The 12,601-nt window shown below is 39.7% G+C and overlaps 1 protein-coding gene across 3 annotated transcripts in view; it reads left to right on the top strand.

Moving 5' to 3' along the window:
* kcnh3 (potassium voltage-gated channel, subfamily H (eag-related), member 3) overlaps positions 1 to 12,601 on the top strand; it is a 612,109-nt gene that overhangs the window by 306,778 nt on the left and 292,730 nt on the right. For all 3 annotated transcript variants that reach the window (XM_073046887.1, XM_073046888.1, XM_073046886.1), the window contains one exon: positions 5,431 to 5,565. In XM_073046887.1, the coding sequence (XP_072902988.1) occupies positions 5,431 to 5,565 (135 nt within the window). The remainder of the gene's footprint in view (positions 1 to 5,430; positions 5,566 to 12,601) is intronic.

Genomic DNA, 12,601 nt, shown 5'->3' with positions numbered 1-12,601 from the left:
CTGAGGCTGATTGTCAAGCCGAACAATTTAGATGCGGCGGAGAATCTGCTGACCATTGTTTGTAGGTGGTCCTCTTGGTGCGCCATGAGTGCGCAGTCATCTGCAAAGAGCACTTCTATGAACAGCTTTTGGAGGGTCTTTGTCTGTGCTGCAAGGCGACGTAGGTCAAAGAGTGACCTGTCCAGGCGGTATTTGATATAAATGCTCAGGTTTAGGTCTTTGACGGCATGCATTAGTACTTGAGTGAAGAAAGGGTTGAAAGGTACTGGTGCAAGCACACAGCCCTGTTTAACACCATTGGAGATGTCAAATTTCTCGCTAGGTTCGTCAGCTGAGGGAATCTCTCCAGGCCTTGCTTGTCACCTAAATAGCCCATTCGGAGAGGCACAATGGAGGGACTGTGCTGGAGGTCTCGAGTGGCACTGCCCAATGGTTGTTCCCTAATGGCTGTGCTGGGCTGTGGCGTGGCACTGGTGCGAGGCAGTCCTGGGCCACGTGGCTTGCCTCGCCACACCGGGAGCAGACCTTGCCTGGATTCTTCACCCATGCCAAACTCCCCCTCTGCCACCAGTCCCACACCCCTCCCGTGGAGTTCCACCCTCGCCATTCCCAACATCCTTTGCTCCCGCCAGATTTACAGCCTCACTCTCTACTCCGGATTGACAGATGTAGTACTGCACAAAAGTCCTATGCACCCTAGGTACATAGACCTTTGCACAGGACTATAGTTAAACTATTTTCATACTGTGAATGCCTGCAAGAAAAAGAATCTCAGAGTTGTATGTGGTGACATATATGTACTTTGTACTTTGAACTTTGAACAAAATATTTCCATTGTTTGGAGAACTAGGGGCATTGTATAAAAATATGATCCAAGTGTTTCAGGAGAGACTAGGAAAGATTTCTAGAGACACTCTAGCTGTTGATAATAAATCAATTGTTAAACTTATATCTGAACTTAATAGATTTCAGCCAAACAAAGGTGTTCAGTGATTTGGGGGAAAGGATAGGAAAATGGAAACATAGTACAGGTCAGTCATCATCTGAACAGCAAAACAGATTCAAAGGGTGAAAGAGCTCAATGCTCTTGCATATTCCAACAAAATATCATGTCTATGAGCTCGCTTCACAATGCCTGATTTGTTGGTTTAAAATTAACTTAAGGAGACTGTAATCCTGAAGTAAGATCATAACAATTGCTTTCATTTCATCATATGGTTTTTATTAATTTTTATCATCTTATTTTTAGTTAAGCAAGTTACAGTTGTTTATCCAAACAGTTTAATTTAATTATTCACTTACAAATGATTTTGAGCTATCTTCGTTGTATTTCCCTATACACAATAAAATTGCTATCTCAATGATTAACATACTTTTGCATCTATATCATTTGGGAGAAATTAGTGGTATGCATCACACCAAAGGAATGAATCAGATTATTCAACTCACTTATCTTATTCAGAGAATTGTGCAAATCTACTGCTCCTGGCAAATGCCAGGAATTTTTCAGTATAACTTGCTGTTCCCAAAAATTTTGCTGAATAGCATAGATGTTGTGGGCAGCTATCTTGAATGGTCAGATGCATTCTGAATAGTTCCACATTCAGGAACGTAACACTCAATCCACTTTTCCTGAGGCAAGACACAGGAAGTCAATCAGACCCGTCACCAGTGAGGTGGTGTGTAGCCTTAGATCAGGGCCACAGCTGTACTAGTCAGTAGCACTGCAGCTGTCTTCTTGTGTCATGGGAATATAGTAGGGGACGAACCAACGCAAAGCATAATTCAGAACTGGGAAAATATGCTAACACTGACAACCATTATTTATTATCATTATTCTAGGAGATAATTTTGCAGCATAGTGTTGTTCTTTTGTATGCTTCAATGCATGTATCCTATACTAAGCAAATCTATATGATGTAGCTCAAAATATTAGAATTGATGATATGTATGGAATTGATATTGGTTTATTATTGTTACATCTACTGAAATACAGTGAAAAGCTTATCTTGTATACTGTTCATACAGATCATTACACAGTGCATGGAGGTAAAACAGTAACAGTGTGCAGAATAACGTGTAACAGCTACGGAGAACGTGCAGAGCTGATCTATAAAGAGTTTGTATGTTTTGCCTGTGAATTGCATGGGTTTCCTCTGGGTGCTCAGGTTTCTTCCAACAGCTCAAAGACGTACTGGTTAGTGATTGAAAATTTTCCTGTGATTAGGCTAGAGTTAAATAGGTTGCTTGCTGGACAATGTGGCCTGTTGGGCCAAAACGGCCTGTTCTGCATTGTATCTCCAAGTAAATAAATAAATAAGGTGCAAGATCACAACCAGGTAGATTGTGAGGTAACAAGTCCATCTTATTGTACTAGGGAACCATGCACTAGTCTTACAGCAGCTGTCCTTGAGCCTGGTGGCACATTCTTTCTGACTTCCATATCTTCTGTCCGATGGAAGAGGGGAGAAGGGAGAGTGTCCAGGGTGGGTGGTGTCTTCGATTATGCTGACTGCATTACAGAGGCAGTGAGAAGGATAGACAGAGAGCCTAGAGAGGAGAACCTAACTGTGCAGCTTATTGCAGTCGCGTGTAGAGCAGTTGTGGACACCCTCTAGGTTCTCCCCTACCAAAATATTAGACATCCTTGTATGATTTTTGCATACAATTGCCTAAAATTCATCACCAATCAGTAATTCTAAATGAACTATATAATAGTGGCAGCATGTGTCAAAAATTCAGTCCATTAAATGTGGCAACATTACCTACAGTTGTATACAGACTTGACTTTTTCCACGTGACAAAGGCAGTATAGGGTCCAGTATTTGCAAATACTTTCTAACATGTCACTGTCAATTGCTTCAGCATCATTGTCTGCTTTCTATACTTCTCATTTCTCTCTCTCTCTAAGGAATATCTCTGCTCTCTCGTGCCTTCCCTGTGGTTTCCCACGTTCATATTGCATTAAAACAAAATGTCACTTCTCAAAGCGACATTCCTTTGTCTTTCCAAGCACAGTAGCAATATAATAAAAATAAAAAATGCAGGTTAAATGGAGAGAAAAAATAATTGTAAGATTAGTGACAGTAATGTGGTTGCCACCAAATCTGAGGGAGTGCTGACTAGAGATCATTAGTAGATGATTAAAAAAATGCAGAATTATTTTATCTCTAGTGTAAAAACCTTTAGTTAAGATTGAGAGATTACAATACCTTGAAGGTGGCAGGGTATCGTCCTTTGTCTCTACCCGTCTATGTTATGAACTAAAATCAGTAACATAATGTTACTTGTCAATACACTTCATGAACTCTAATAGCTAATTGGGTCACATTTCCTAACTGCCTCTTTGGGGGTCTTATTTTTAATGTAAAACTCCGCTTGGTATAAATAGCTGTTATTTCAGCATCCCCTTTGATGATTGAAACATAATGGGAAAGATGAAGTTAAAGTAGAGAATAATAGGAAGGCAGCAAAGTTATTGCTACCGTTCACATAGGAACACTTGGCAGGAGGTTGATAGCCAAAAAAAAAAACAATTTAAAGTAATTCAAATGCAAAAGGTAGGAAGTTGAGAATTATTTCTGTACAGGAAATCTTCACTGATCTGGAATGCAAGACTTAAAAGGGATGTAGGGAGTAAATTCGACAATTATGATTTCCAAAATTGATTTGAGGAACGTAAAGGAATGAAATTGCAGAGCGGTGGGAGAGCAAGTAGTAGAGTGATTGGATAGTTCAGCCGAGAAAGCACAAAGCAAATATACATAATTTAAAATAGTACCTCTTGTGGTATTGTTCTTGTTTTGATGAACTTGTGTGGACTATGCCATTCCGTTCTCAGAGCATAGTTAACATTTGTGATGTCTATTCATCGGTACGTTGTGAACTCCTGAACTGCCAGCTGCTTCAACACTCGTTAACATATTAATTCAAATTCTTTCACAAGTTTGTAAATTTATCGCATTGTAAGATCGGGGGACTGTTTATACTTTATGTGTATAAGTAGCTGTACTTGGTTTTATCATTTCCTATTGAGTTGAAAATAATCAATGAAATCCAAGTGTAATCAGTGTTCCATCAGTAAAGAATGGCTTGGCACAAAGAGCAGATTGGTGGCTCCGCGAATATTTGGTGTAGGATTGGTCTAGCCAATCATGAGTTTGCCATCAAATGCATTCTGTCTGAGTTTGCAGCAAAAGTGACATTCCGCAGAGCTGCAGAATCATGATAGCACAGAAGAAGTCCATTTGGCCCATCTAGTTGATGCCAGCTTTCTATGGTGAAATCCAGTCAGTCAATTTCTCCCGTTCCATCCTTGTAAGTGTATTCCCCTCAAGCACCAATCCAATTTCCTCACGAATGTATTTATCATCTCCACCACCACCCTCGCAGGCAGAGAATCAGCCAAGTTATTTACCCTCACTGCATAAAAAGATGTTTTCCCAATGTACCTAGTTACAGAACTATAAGTGAAGAAATGTCAATTAATGTTTAAGACTTTGAATGGCAAATGCTGTGTCCAAGACATCAGGTCAGAATGGGGCCATTTCATTGTTAAATTGTGAATCTCATTCACAATGTGCCTCTAGTTCTGTTGTTACTATTAACAAAACATTTTAAAGCTCCAATTTATGATGGTAAGGGAGCAAATGTAGAGTGGGTGATATGCATAATAAATTGCATGACTAAATCCTTAATCTCCTTACTTCAGTGCCTCTCTCCAACCCTTAACACCTACATTCTTAACCAAGCTTTTGATCATCTGACCTTTTATGTGTGTGACTGGGTGTCAAATATTGGTTCAAGTGGAATGAGGTATTTAACTACAATATTTCCTTGCTAGCTAATGTTATTTGACTTGTAATGACTTCTGAATCAATGATGCTGCAGACAATTAGATGTTTTTCATGGCTTTTTGTTAATTTATAATTAGCTGCCAAACTAGTCCGTGGTATGCCGTAATGCCATGTTATATTGGAGAACTCACATCTCAGTAGAAAAGAAATGGTAAGCAGTTCAACTACCAAGTTCCTCACCCAAATTTAACTAGCCTGAAACATAACCAACACAACACCCATGTAAACAATGTTCTCCAGAGGGGTCTCGAACTATAATTCCACCTGCTGTTTGGGTTTTCCTGCATTTAGTCAAACTTGCCAAATGCGTTGCTGGTGAGGATAGTACCAAGGAAACACGGGTTAACAACATGTGTATGAGTAACTTCATGAATGGTGTCCATACACAAACAGATCTTGAACACTGATATTTGTGATTTGATCACACAGAAAAAGCCTGTGCCATGATTTATTGCAAAAGAAGATGAACTAGGGACTCCTTGAATACATTTTCTCATTGGTCTTATTAAAGCTGTGGGCTTGCATGTGTAATTTTTTAATTAATTACACTAATATCAATTGCTTGATTTTTCAGGTGCATCCTTTTGGTGCCTGCTGGATATTGTTCCAATTAAGAATGAGAAGGGCGAGGTTGTGCTCTTTCTGGCATCACACAAGGACATTACAGATAGCAAGAACAATTCAACACCAGATTGTTCAAAAAATCCAGGTAAAGATTTCTTTATAAAGGGACTCCTACAGTATTTTGTCTGTGAAATACTAAATGCTAAATGTGAAGTTACTTAACTGTCTCTTTCCAGTTTTAGTTAAATTGTGCTATTTACAAGTACACGTACATGCAAATGCAGTGTAAACTTGCAGCTGTATCACAGAGAAATGGCATTATGTAAGCAGCATTCACAGGAAAAACAAATTACATGCAATATTTTTTACAAGAAATAACATAATTTGAACAAATATAGTCCTTTTTAGTGCAAAAAGGGAGCAAAGTGATCATGGTGTTGTAAAACTGTAGTGATTAAAGTCTGCTGGTTGTTTCAATAACTGAATGGCTGAAGGGAAGTAGTTGCTCTTGAACATGGCAGCTTAGAACTTGAGACTTCTATATCTCCTTCCCAACGGAAGGTGCGAGGAAATGGCCTGGATTTTTGGGATCTTTGATGGACATTGTCTTTTTGAGACATCACCTTCTGTGGATACTACCAATGGTGAGACTGTGATTGGGCAGAGTCCATTACAGTCTGCAGATTCTTATGTATCAGGGCATTCAAATTGCAGTAGCCAATGCTTCCAACAGTACATCTGCTTGTAGGTCTGAGTGGAATGATTAATGTGAAAGGATATTAACTTTGCAGCTTTAAAGGTTGATAATAGTTTCACTTGGATGGCAGGGTGAAGATATGTCTCTACCAAAGGAGATGTAAGGTACTCCTTCCTTCCGCTAGCTTGCAGGTCACCCTTGGGGCAAGGTGGAGCACCTGCTTAGCCCCAAGATCAGGGTCACGTGAAGCCACGGGAGCCAGTGGTGGATGGTCGTATGAGCAGCTGGTGCATATCACAAGCCCTGGTTGTACGACCACTGACACCAGACAGACAATCTCTGAAGAGTATTGATAATGGTTAGGGTCACCCATCTTGTAAAAACACTGCCCAGAAGAATGCAATGGTAAACCACTTCTGTTGAAAACTTGCCAAGAACAGTCATGGTCATTCAATATGATACATGATGATGATAATGATTTTCATAAATAACACAAGCAGTTTAGGCAGAGTAATGTATCCTTGCCTCTGGCTTGGTACCTGTAAAGGCAGTAAAATGGGTTCTGGTTTTACTGAAAGACTAGTGGATAACCCTCATTCTTGAGAAGTGTTGGAATATATACCTGTATCCCTAGCACCCACTACCCCAGGGAAAACCCGCTTTCCTTAGAAAAGTGAGTTTTGATTTAAAAAGAAATAAGGTAAGAGTTATTCTTTCATTAGAGTCGACAAAAACCTGTGAAATAATTGGTGAGAGATTTTATAGATTATGGATGTGTACTGGAGGATACATCTTTAAAAAAGCAACATTTTTAGTATCATGAAAACTGGGCAGACCTCTGACCTGGTCCTGCTATGTGCTTGATATCTTTCGGTCCCCAAATTTGTTTTTTTTACCCCTGCAGCACCTATCCCAAATATTGCTGGCCGTTTGCAGTTGTACTGGTAGGAAAGTCACCAGCACTGTTGTGATTGTTGCGAGACATTTTAAGCAGCTTATGCCTTTCACATGTGCCAGTCGAGAGGTGTAAATTTGGGCATTGCTGTCGATAATGTGCTTTTTCCATCCACACCAAGGGAATCTGCTCAGAATCACTAATTTAAACACTGTTCCCTGAGGGTTAATGAAAATGTTCAGGTTTGTTCATTTGGGAATAACTGAGAATGTACACAATGTACTAAATTTAATAAGCATTGAGTCACATTAATTCAAGAGCATATTTAAGATTTGGCAAATTTGAAATATCTTTCTGCATAGATGATATCTGACCACTATAATCCAGTTTGCCAAAGTATATTTTGGTTTATTTCCTTTTAAACATTTTTAATGCCAGAAAAGAAATTTTTACACCTTCTTCCATATTATAATTCAACAAATCTTTTCCATTCATGTAACTAATGTATATCTCTTTATAACCTGCTTATGTCCTCTTTTGTGGATATTATAGAGGCATTGCAGAAGGAATTTACTGGGTGTTGCCTGGATTGGAGAGTGTGCCTTATGAGAATAGGTTGAGTGAACTTGGCCTTTTCTCCTTGAAGCGACAGGATGAATGAGAGGTGAACTGATAGAGGAGTATAAGGTGATGAGAGGCATTGATCGTGTGGATAACCAGAGGCTTTTTCCCCAGGCTGAAAGGGCTAACATGAGGGGGCATAGTTTTAAACTGTAGATACAAGGGGGATGTCAGGGGTAAGTTTTTCACACAGAGAGTGGTGGGTGAGTGGAATGCACTGCCGGCGATGGCTCCTTATTACCTAACTGCTGTGCACTTTCTCTGGACTGTATAACTTTAACCCGTGCTCTGTTATTGGTTTTCCTTGTATTACCACAAAGCATGGCTGCAATGAATTGATCTGTATGGAAGGTATGCAAGACAAGATTTTCACTGGAACACATGCAAAATGCTGGAGGAACTCAGCAGGTCAGGCATTATCTATGGAAATGAATAAACAGTCAAAGGTTCGGGCCAAGATACTCCTTCATCCAGGTGAAGGGCCTCAGTTGGAAACATTGATTGTTTATTCCTACCCATAGGTAATTCCTGACCTTCTGGGTTCCTCCTACATTTTGTGTGTGTTACTCTAAATTTCTAGTATCTGCAGAATCTCTGGTGTTTACGATTTTCACTGTACCTTGGTACATTTGACAATAATAAACCAATTAACTACTCTCCCAATTTTATTCTTACCCTGACCTCAAAACATGTACCAATTTTGTTTTTGGTAGGTCCTGCCCTGCCTCTTACAACTCACAGTTTACATGGTAGTTGAAATTGTTTGATGTTAACTACCATTCTCTCCCTCTCAGCCAGTTTTATTTTCTTCACTCCCTCTCTCAACATTTTGCAATTTGTCTGATTCTCAATTGAAAATTTACCTGATAGACAATCACATCCTCTTTCATCTTGTTTTGCCATATTCTCTATCTCATTATTATTCAAGGGGTCCTGGATTAGTTTCTTGGACTTCGCACTTCTACTTTAAGCCTGTCCATGAAGCTTATCAGAGAGCACAGTCACTCCTGTCTATTTGTTCTATTTTACCTTGGCTGGACACTTGGTTATTCTAATGACAACTTCACTCAACTTCTCTTGCTCCATCATTGAAATGTTTCAGCAACTGGACTCACTTTCAAGGTCTTCATCTCAGGTCCTCAACATTTATTGCTTATTTAGTTACCATTATTTATTCTTTTGTACTTGCACAATTCGTTGTCTTCTGCACTCTGGTTGAACATCCTAGCTGGCAATTTTATATTGATTCTGTTTGGCTATTATTCGATAGAGTTATTGAGTATGTCCACAAGAAAATGAATCTCAGGGTTACATATGGTGACATATATGTGCTTTGATAATAAAATTGAATTTGAACTGTGATCTTTGAACTTTATTCCAATAGAGAGGGTCCATCTTTGATCGTTTTATATCCTTCTCTATTACTAATCTAAAACTTCGAATTCAACAATCACTTTTAGAAGAATGGTGTCCCACTAATACTTATCTAAAGAGCGCACTTTTCTTGACATCAGATTCAACAGTGCCTTCATCTGAGCTGGGCTAATAAATTACTGGCCCCCATGAAAGACACCTCCAGGATTACTTAGGCTGTGCCTCATTTCATCTGGTGAACAGCTGGCAGCTGAAGTGGCACCTTCATGATTGAAGAGTTTGCAGATAAATTCAGTTTCTCTGAAAATCTGTCAAACCAAACCTGCTCTCCCTCTCCCATCACAATCCGAACTTCCCAACCTGTCTACCGCCCCCACAATCATAATTGTCCCTGGATGATGTTGAATGTGAAAATATAGAAATAAGAGGAGACTAAAAGGAAAAGTATAATCAGTTTGCAAGAGCTACTCACTCTTCCGAGACTCAACTGGTAACTATCAGTAATTTTAATTGTACTCACAGCATACATAAGTGTGCTCTTAATGGCATAAATTATATCGCAGCAGTAAGTTGAGTACACAAGAGTATGTCTGTGCTGTTGACACTAATCACCTTGTGTAATTAAAGTTACATCAGACTACATTTTGGCATGAATGTGGTTTAAGTAACAAGGGTAATGATAATACCATAAATCATAGGAGCAGAATTAGGCCATTCAGCCCATCGAGTCTGTTCCGCTATTCCTTTATGGCTGATTTATTATCACTCTCAACCTCATTCACCTGCCTTCACTCCATAACCTTTGACACCCTGATTAATCAAGAACCATTCAACCTCCTCCTTAAATATACCCAATGATTTTGCCTGCACAGCAGTTTGTGACGATGAATTCCACAAATTTGCCACCCTCTGGCTAAAGAAATTGTTCCGCATCTCTCTTTTAAATGGATGTCCCTCTATTCTGAGACTGTGCCTTCTGGTCCTTGACTCCTCCGCTTTAAGAAACATTCTCTCCACATTCATTCTATCTAAGCCTTTCAATATTCAATAGGTTTCAATCAAATGGTCCTCATACATGAACTTTTTCATTCCTGGGATCATTCTTCTGAACCTCATCTAGACCTTCTCCAATGCCAGCACATCTTTTCTTAGATAAGGGGCCTAAAACTGCTCACAATACTCTAAGTGAGGCCTCACCAGTGCCTTATAAAGCCTCAGCATCACATCCCTGCTTTTATATTATAATCCTCTTGATATGAATGCATTTGCCTTCCTCACCACCAACTTATCTTGCAAGTTAACTTTGCACCTCAGGATTTTTAATTTTCTTCCCATTTAGAAAATAACCTATTCCTTTATTCCTTCTACCAAATGCATGACCGAGCACATTCGTACACTATATTGCATCTGCAACTTCTTTGCACAATCTCCCAATCTGTCTGAGCCTGTCTACAGACACCCTGCTTCCTCAAGACTTCCTACCCCTGTACCTTTCTTCATATTGTCAACAAAGCCATCAATTCCTTCATCCAAAGCACTGACATAAAACATGAAAAGATGCAGTCCTAGTAAAGTCCCTGGGGAAGACCACAAGTCACTGGCAGCTAGCCAGAAAAAGTCCCCTTTAATCCCATTCTTGGCTTCCTGCCAGTCAGCCAATCTTCTATCCATGCTAGTATCTTTCCTGTAATACCAAGAACTCTTCTCTTGCTAAACAGCCTCATGTGTGCCACTTTGTCAAATGCCTTCTGAAAATCCAAATAAACATCCACTGACTCTCCCTTACCTAACCTGCCTGTTATTTCCTCAAAGAATTCCAACAGTTTGTCAGGCAAGATTTCTCTTTCAGGTAACCATGCTGACCTTGGCCTATTTTGTCATGTGCCTCCAAGTACCTCATCCTTAATAATAGATACTAACATCTTTCTAACCACTGAAGTCAGGGTAACTGGGCTATAATTACATTTCTTCTGCCTCCCTCCCTTCTTAAAGAGAGAAGCGACATTTACAATTTAGCGATTCTTGAAAGATGTCTCCACAATTTCTTTAACATCCTCGTTTAGAACGCTGATGTACAGTCGATCAGGTCCAGGTGATTTATCTGCCTTCAGACTTTTCAGCTTGCCAAGCACCGTCTCATTAGTAATAGCAATAACACTCACTTCTGCCCCATGATGTTCTCGCATTTCTTGCATTATGCCAGTGTTTTCCATAGTGAAGACTGACAGAAAATACTTATTAAGTTTGTCTGCCATTTTGCTGTCCCCCATTACTACTTCTCCAATATCATTTTCCAGCAGTCCGACATTTACTCTTGTCTTTCTTTTACTCTTGATATATTTGAGAAACTTTCGGTATCCTCTTTTATCTCATTGGCTAGTTTACCCTCATATTTCATCTTTTCTCTCCTTATGGCTTTTTTAGTTGCATTCTGTTACTTTTTTAAAGCTTCCCGATATTTTATCTTCCCACTAATTTTTGCTATATTATATGCCCTCACTTTGGCTCTTATGCTGTCTTTGACTTCCCTGGTCAGCCACGGTTGCCTCATCCTCCCTTTAGAATGCTTTTTATTCTTTGGGATGTATCTTTCCTGAACTTTCCAAATTGCTCCCAAAAACTTCAGCCATTGCTATTCTGCCATCATCCCTGCTAGTGTCCCCTTCCAGTCAAACTTGGCCAGATCTCTCTCATGCCTCTGTGGTTCCCTTTACTCCACTGTAATAGAGTTACATCTGATTTTAGCTTCTCCTTCTCAAACTGCAGGGTGTATTCTATCATAATATGATCACTGCCTCCTAAGGGTTCATTTACCTTAAGCGCCCCAATCCAATCTGAGTCATTACACCCAAACCAGAATTGCCATTCACCTAGTGGGCTCAACCACAAGCTGCTTTCATAGGTATTCTCCAAATTCCCTCTCTTGGAATCTAGCACCAACCTGATTTTCCTGATCTACTTGCATATTGAAATCCCCCATGACTATTGTAACATTGCCTTTTTTTTTGCATGCTTTTTCTATCTCCCATTGTAACCTGTAGCCTGCAAATTACTGTTTGGAGGTCTGTATGTAACTCCCATCTTTTTAGCCTTGCATTTTCTTAACTCTACCTACAAGGATTCTACATCTTCTGATCCAATGCACCTCTTTCTAAGGATTTGCTTTCATATTTTATGAAGGGAGCCACTCCACCCTCTCTGCCTACCTGACTAGCCTTTCAATACAATGTGTATCTTTGGATGATAAGCTCGCAATGATGACCTTTAACTCAGTGATGCCCACAACATCATAACCTGGTAATCTCTAATTGCACTACAAGCTCATCAACCTTATCCATATATTGTATGCATTCAAACATAACACTTTCAGTCCCATATTTATCACCCTTTTTTGATGTTGGCCCTCTGTTACACTTAAACTCATCTTGCTGACTTCAATTTTGCCCTGTCATCTACCCATCCTTCCTCACAGCGTGATTACACTCTACTCCTACTTGCATTCCAACTGCCCCATCTTCAACCCTATCACTCCAATTCCCATCCCCCTGACAAATTAGTTTAAACCCTTCCCAACAGCTCTAGCAAACCTGCCCA

This window comes from Hemitrygon akajei, chromosome 5 (assembly GCF_048418815.1).
Source record: "Hemitrygon akajei chromosome 5, sHemAka1.3, whole genome shotgun sequence".
NCBI classification, from domain to species: domain Eukaryota; kingdom Metazoa; phylum Chordata; class Chondrichthyes; order Myliobatiformes; family Dasyatidae; genus Hemitrygon; species Hemitrygon akajei.
The sequence above is the reverse complement of the archived record's forward strand: the minus strand, read 5'-3'. Positions and strand labels throughout refer to the sequence as shown.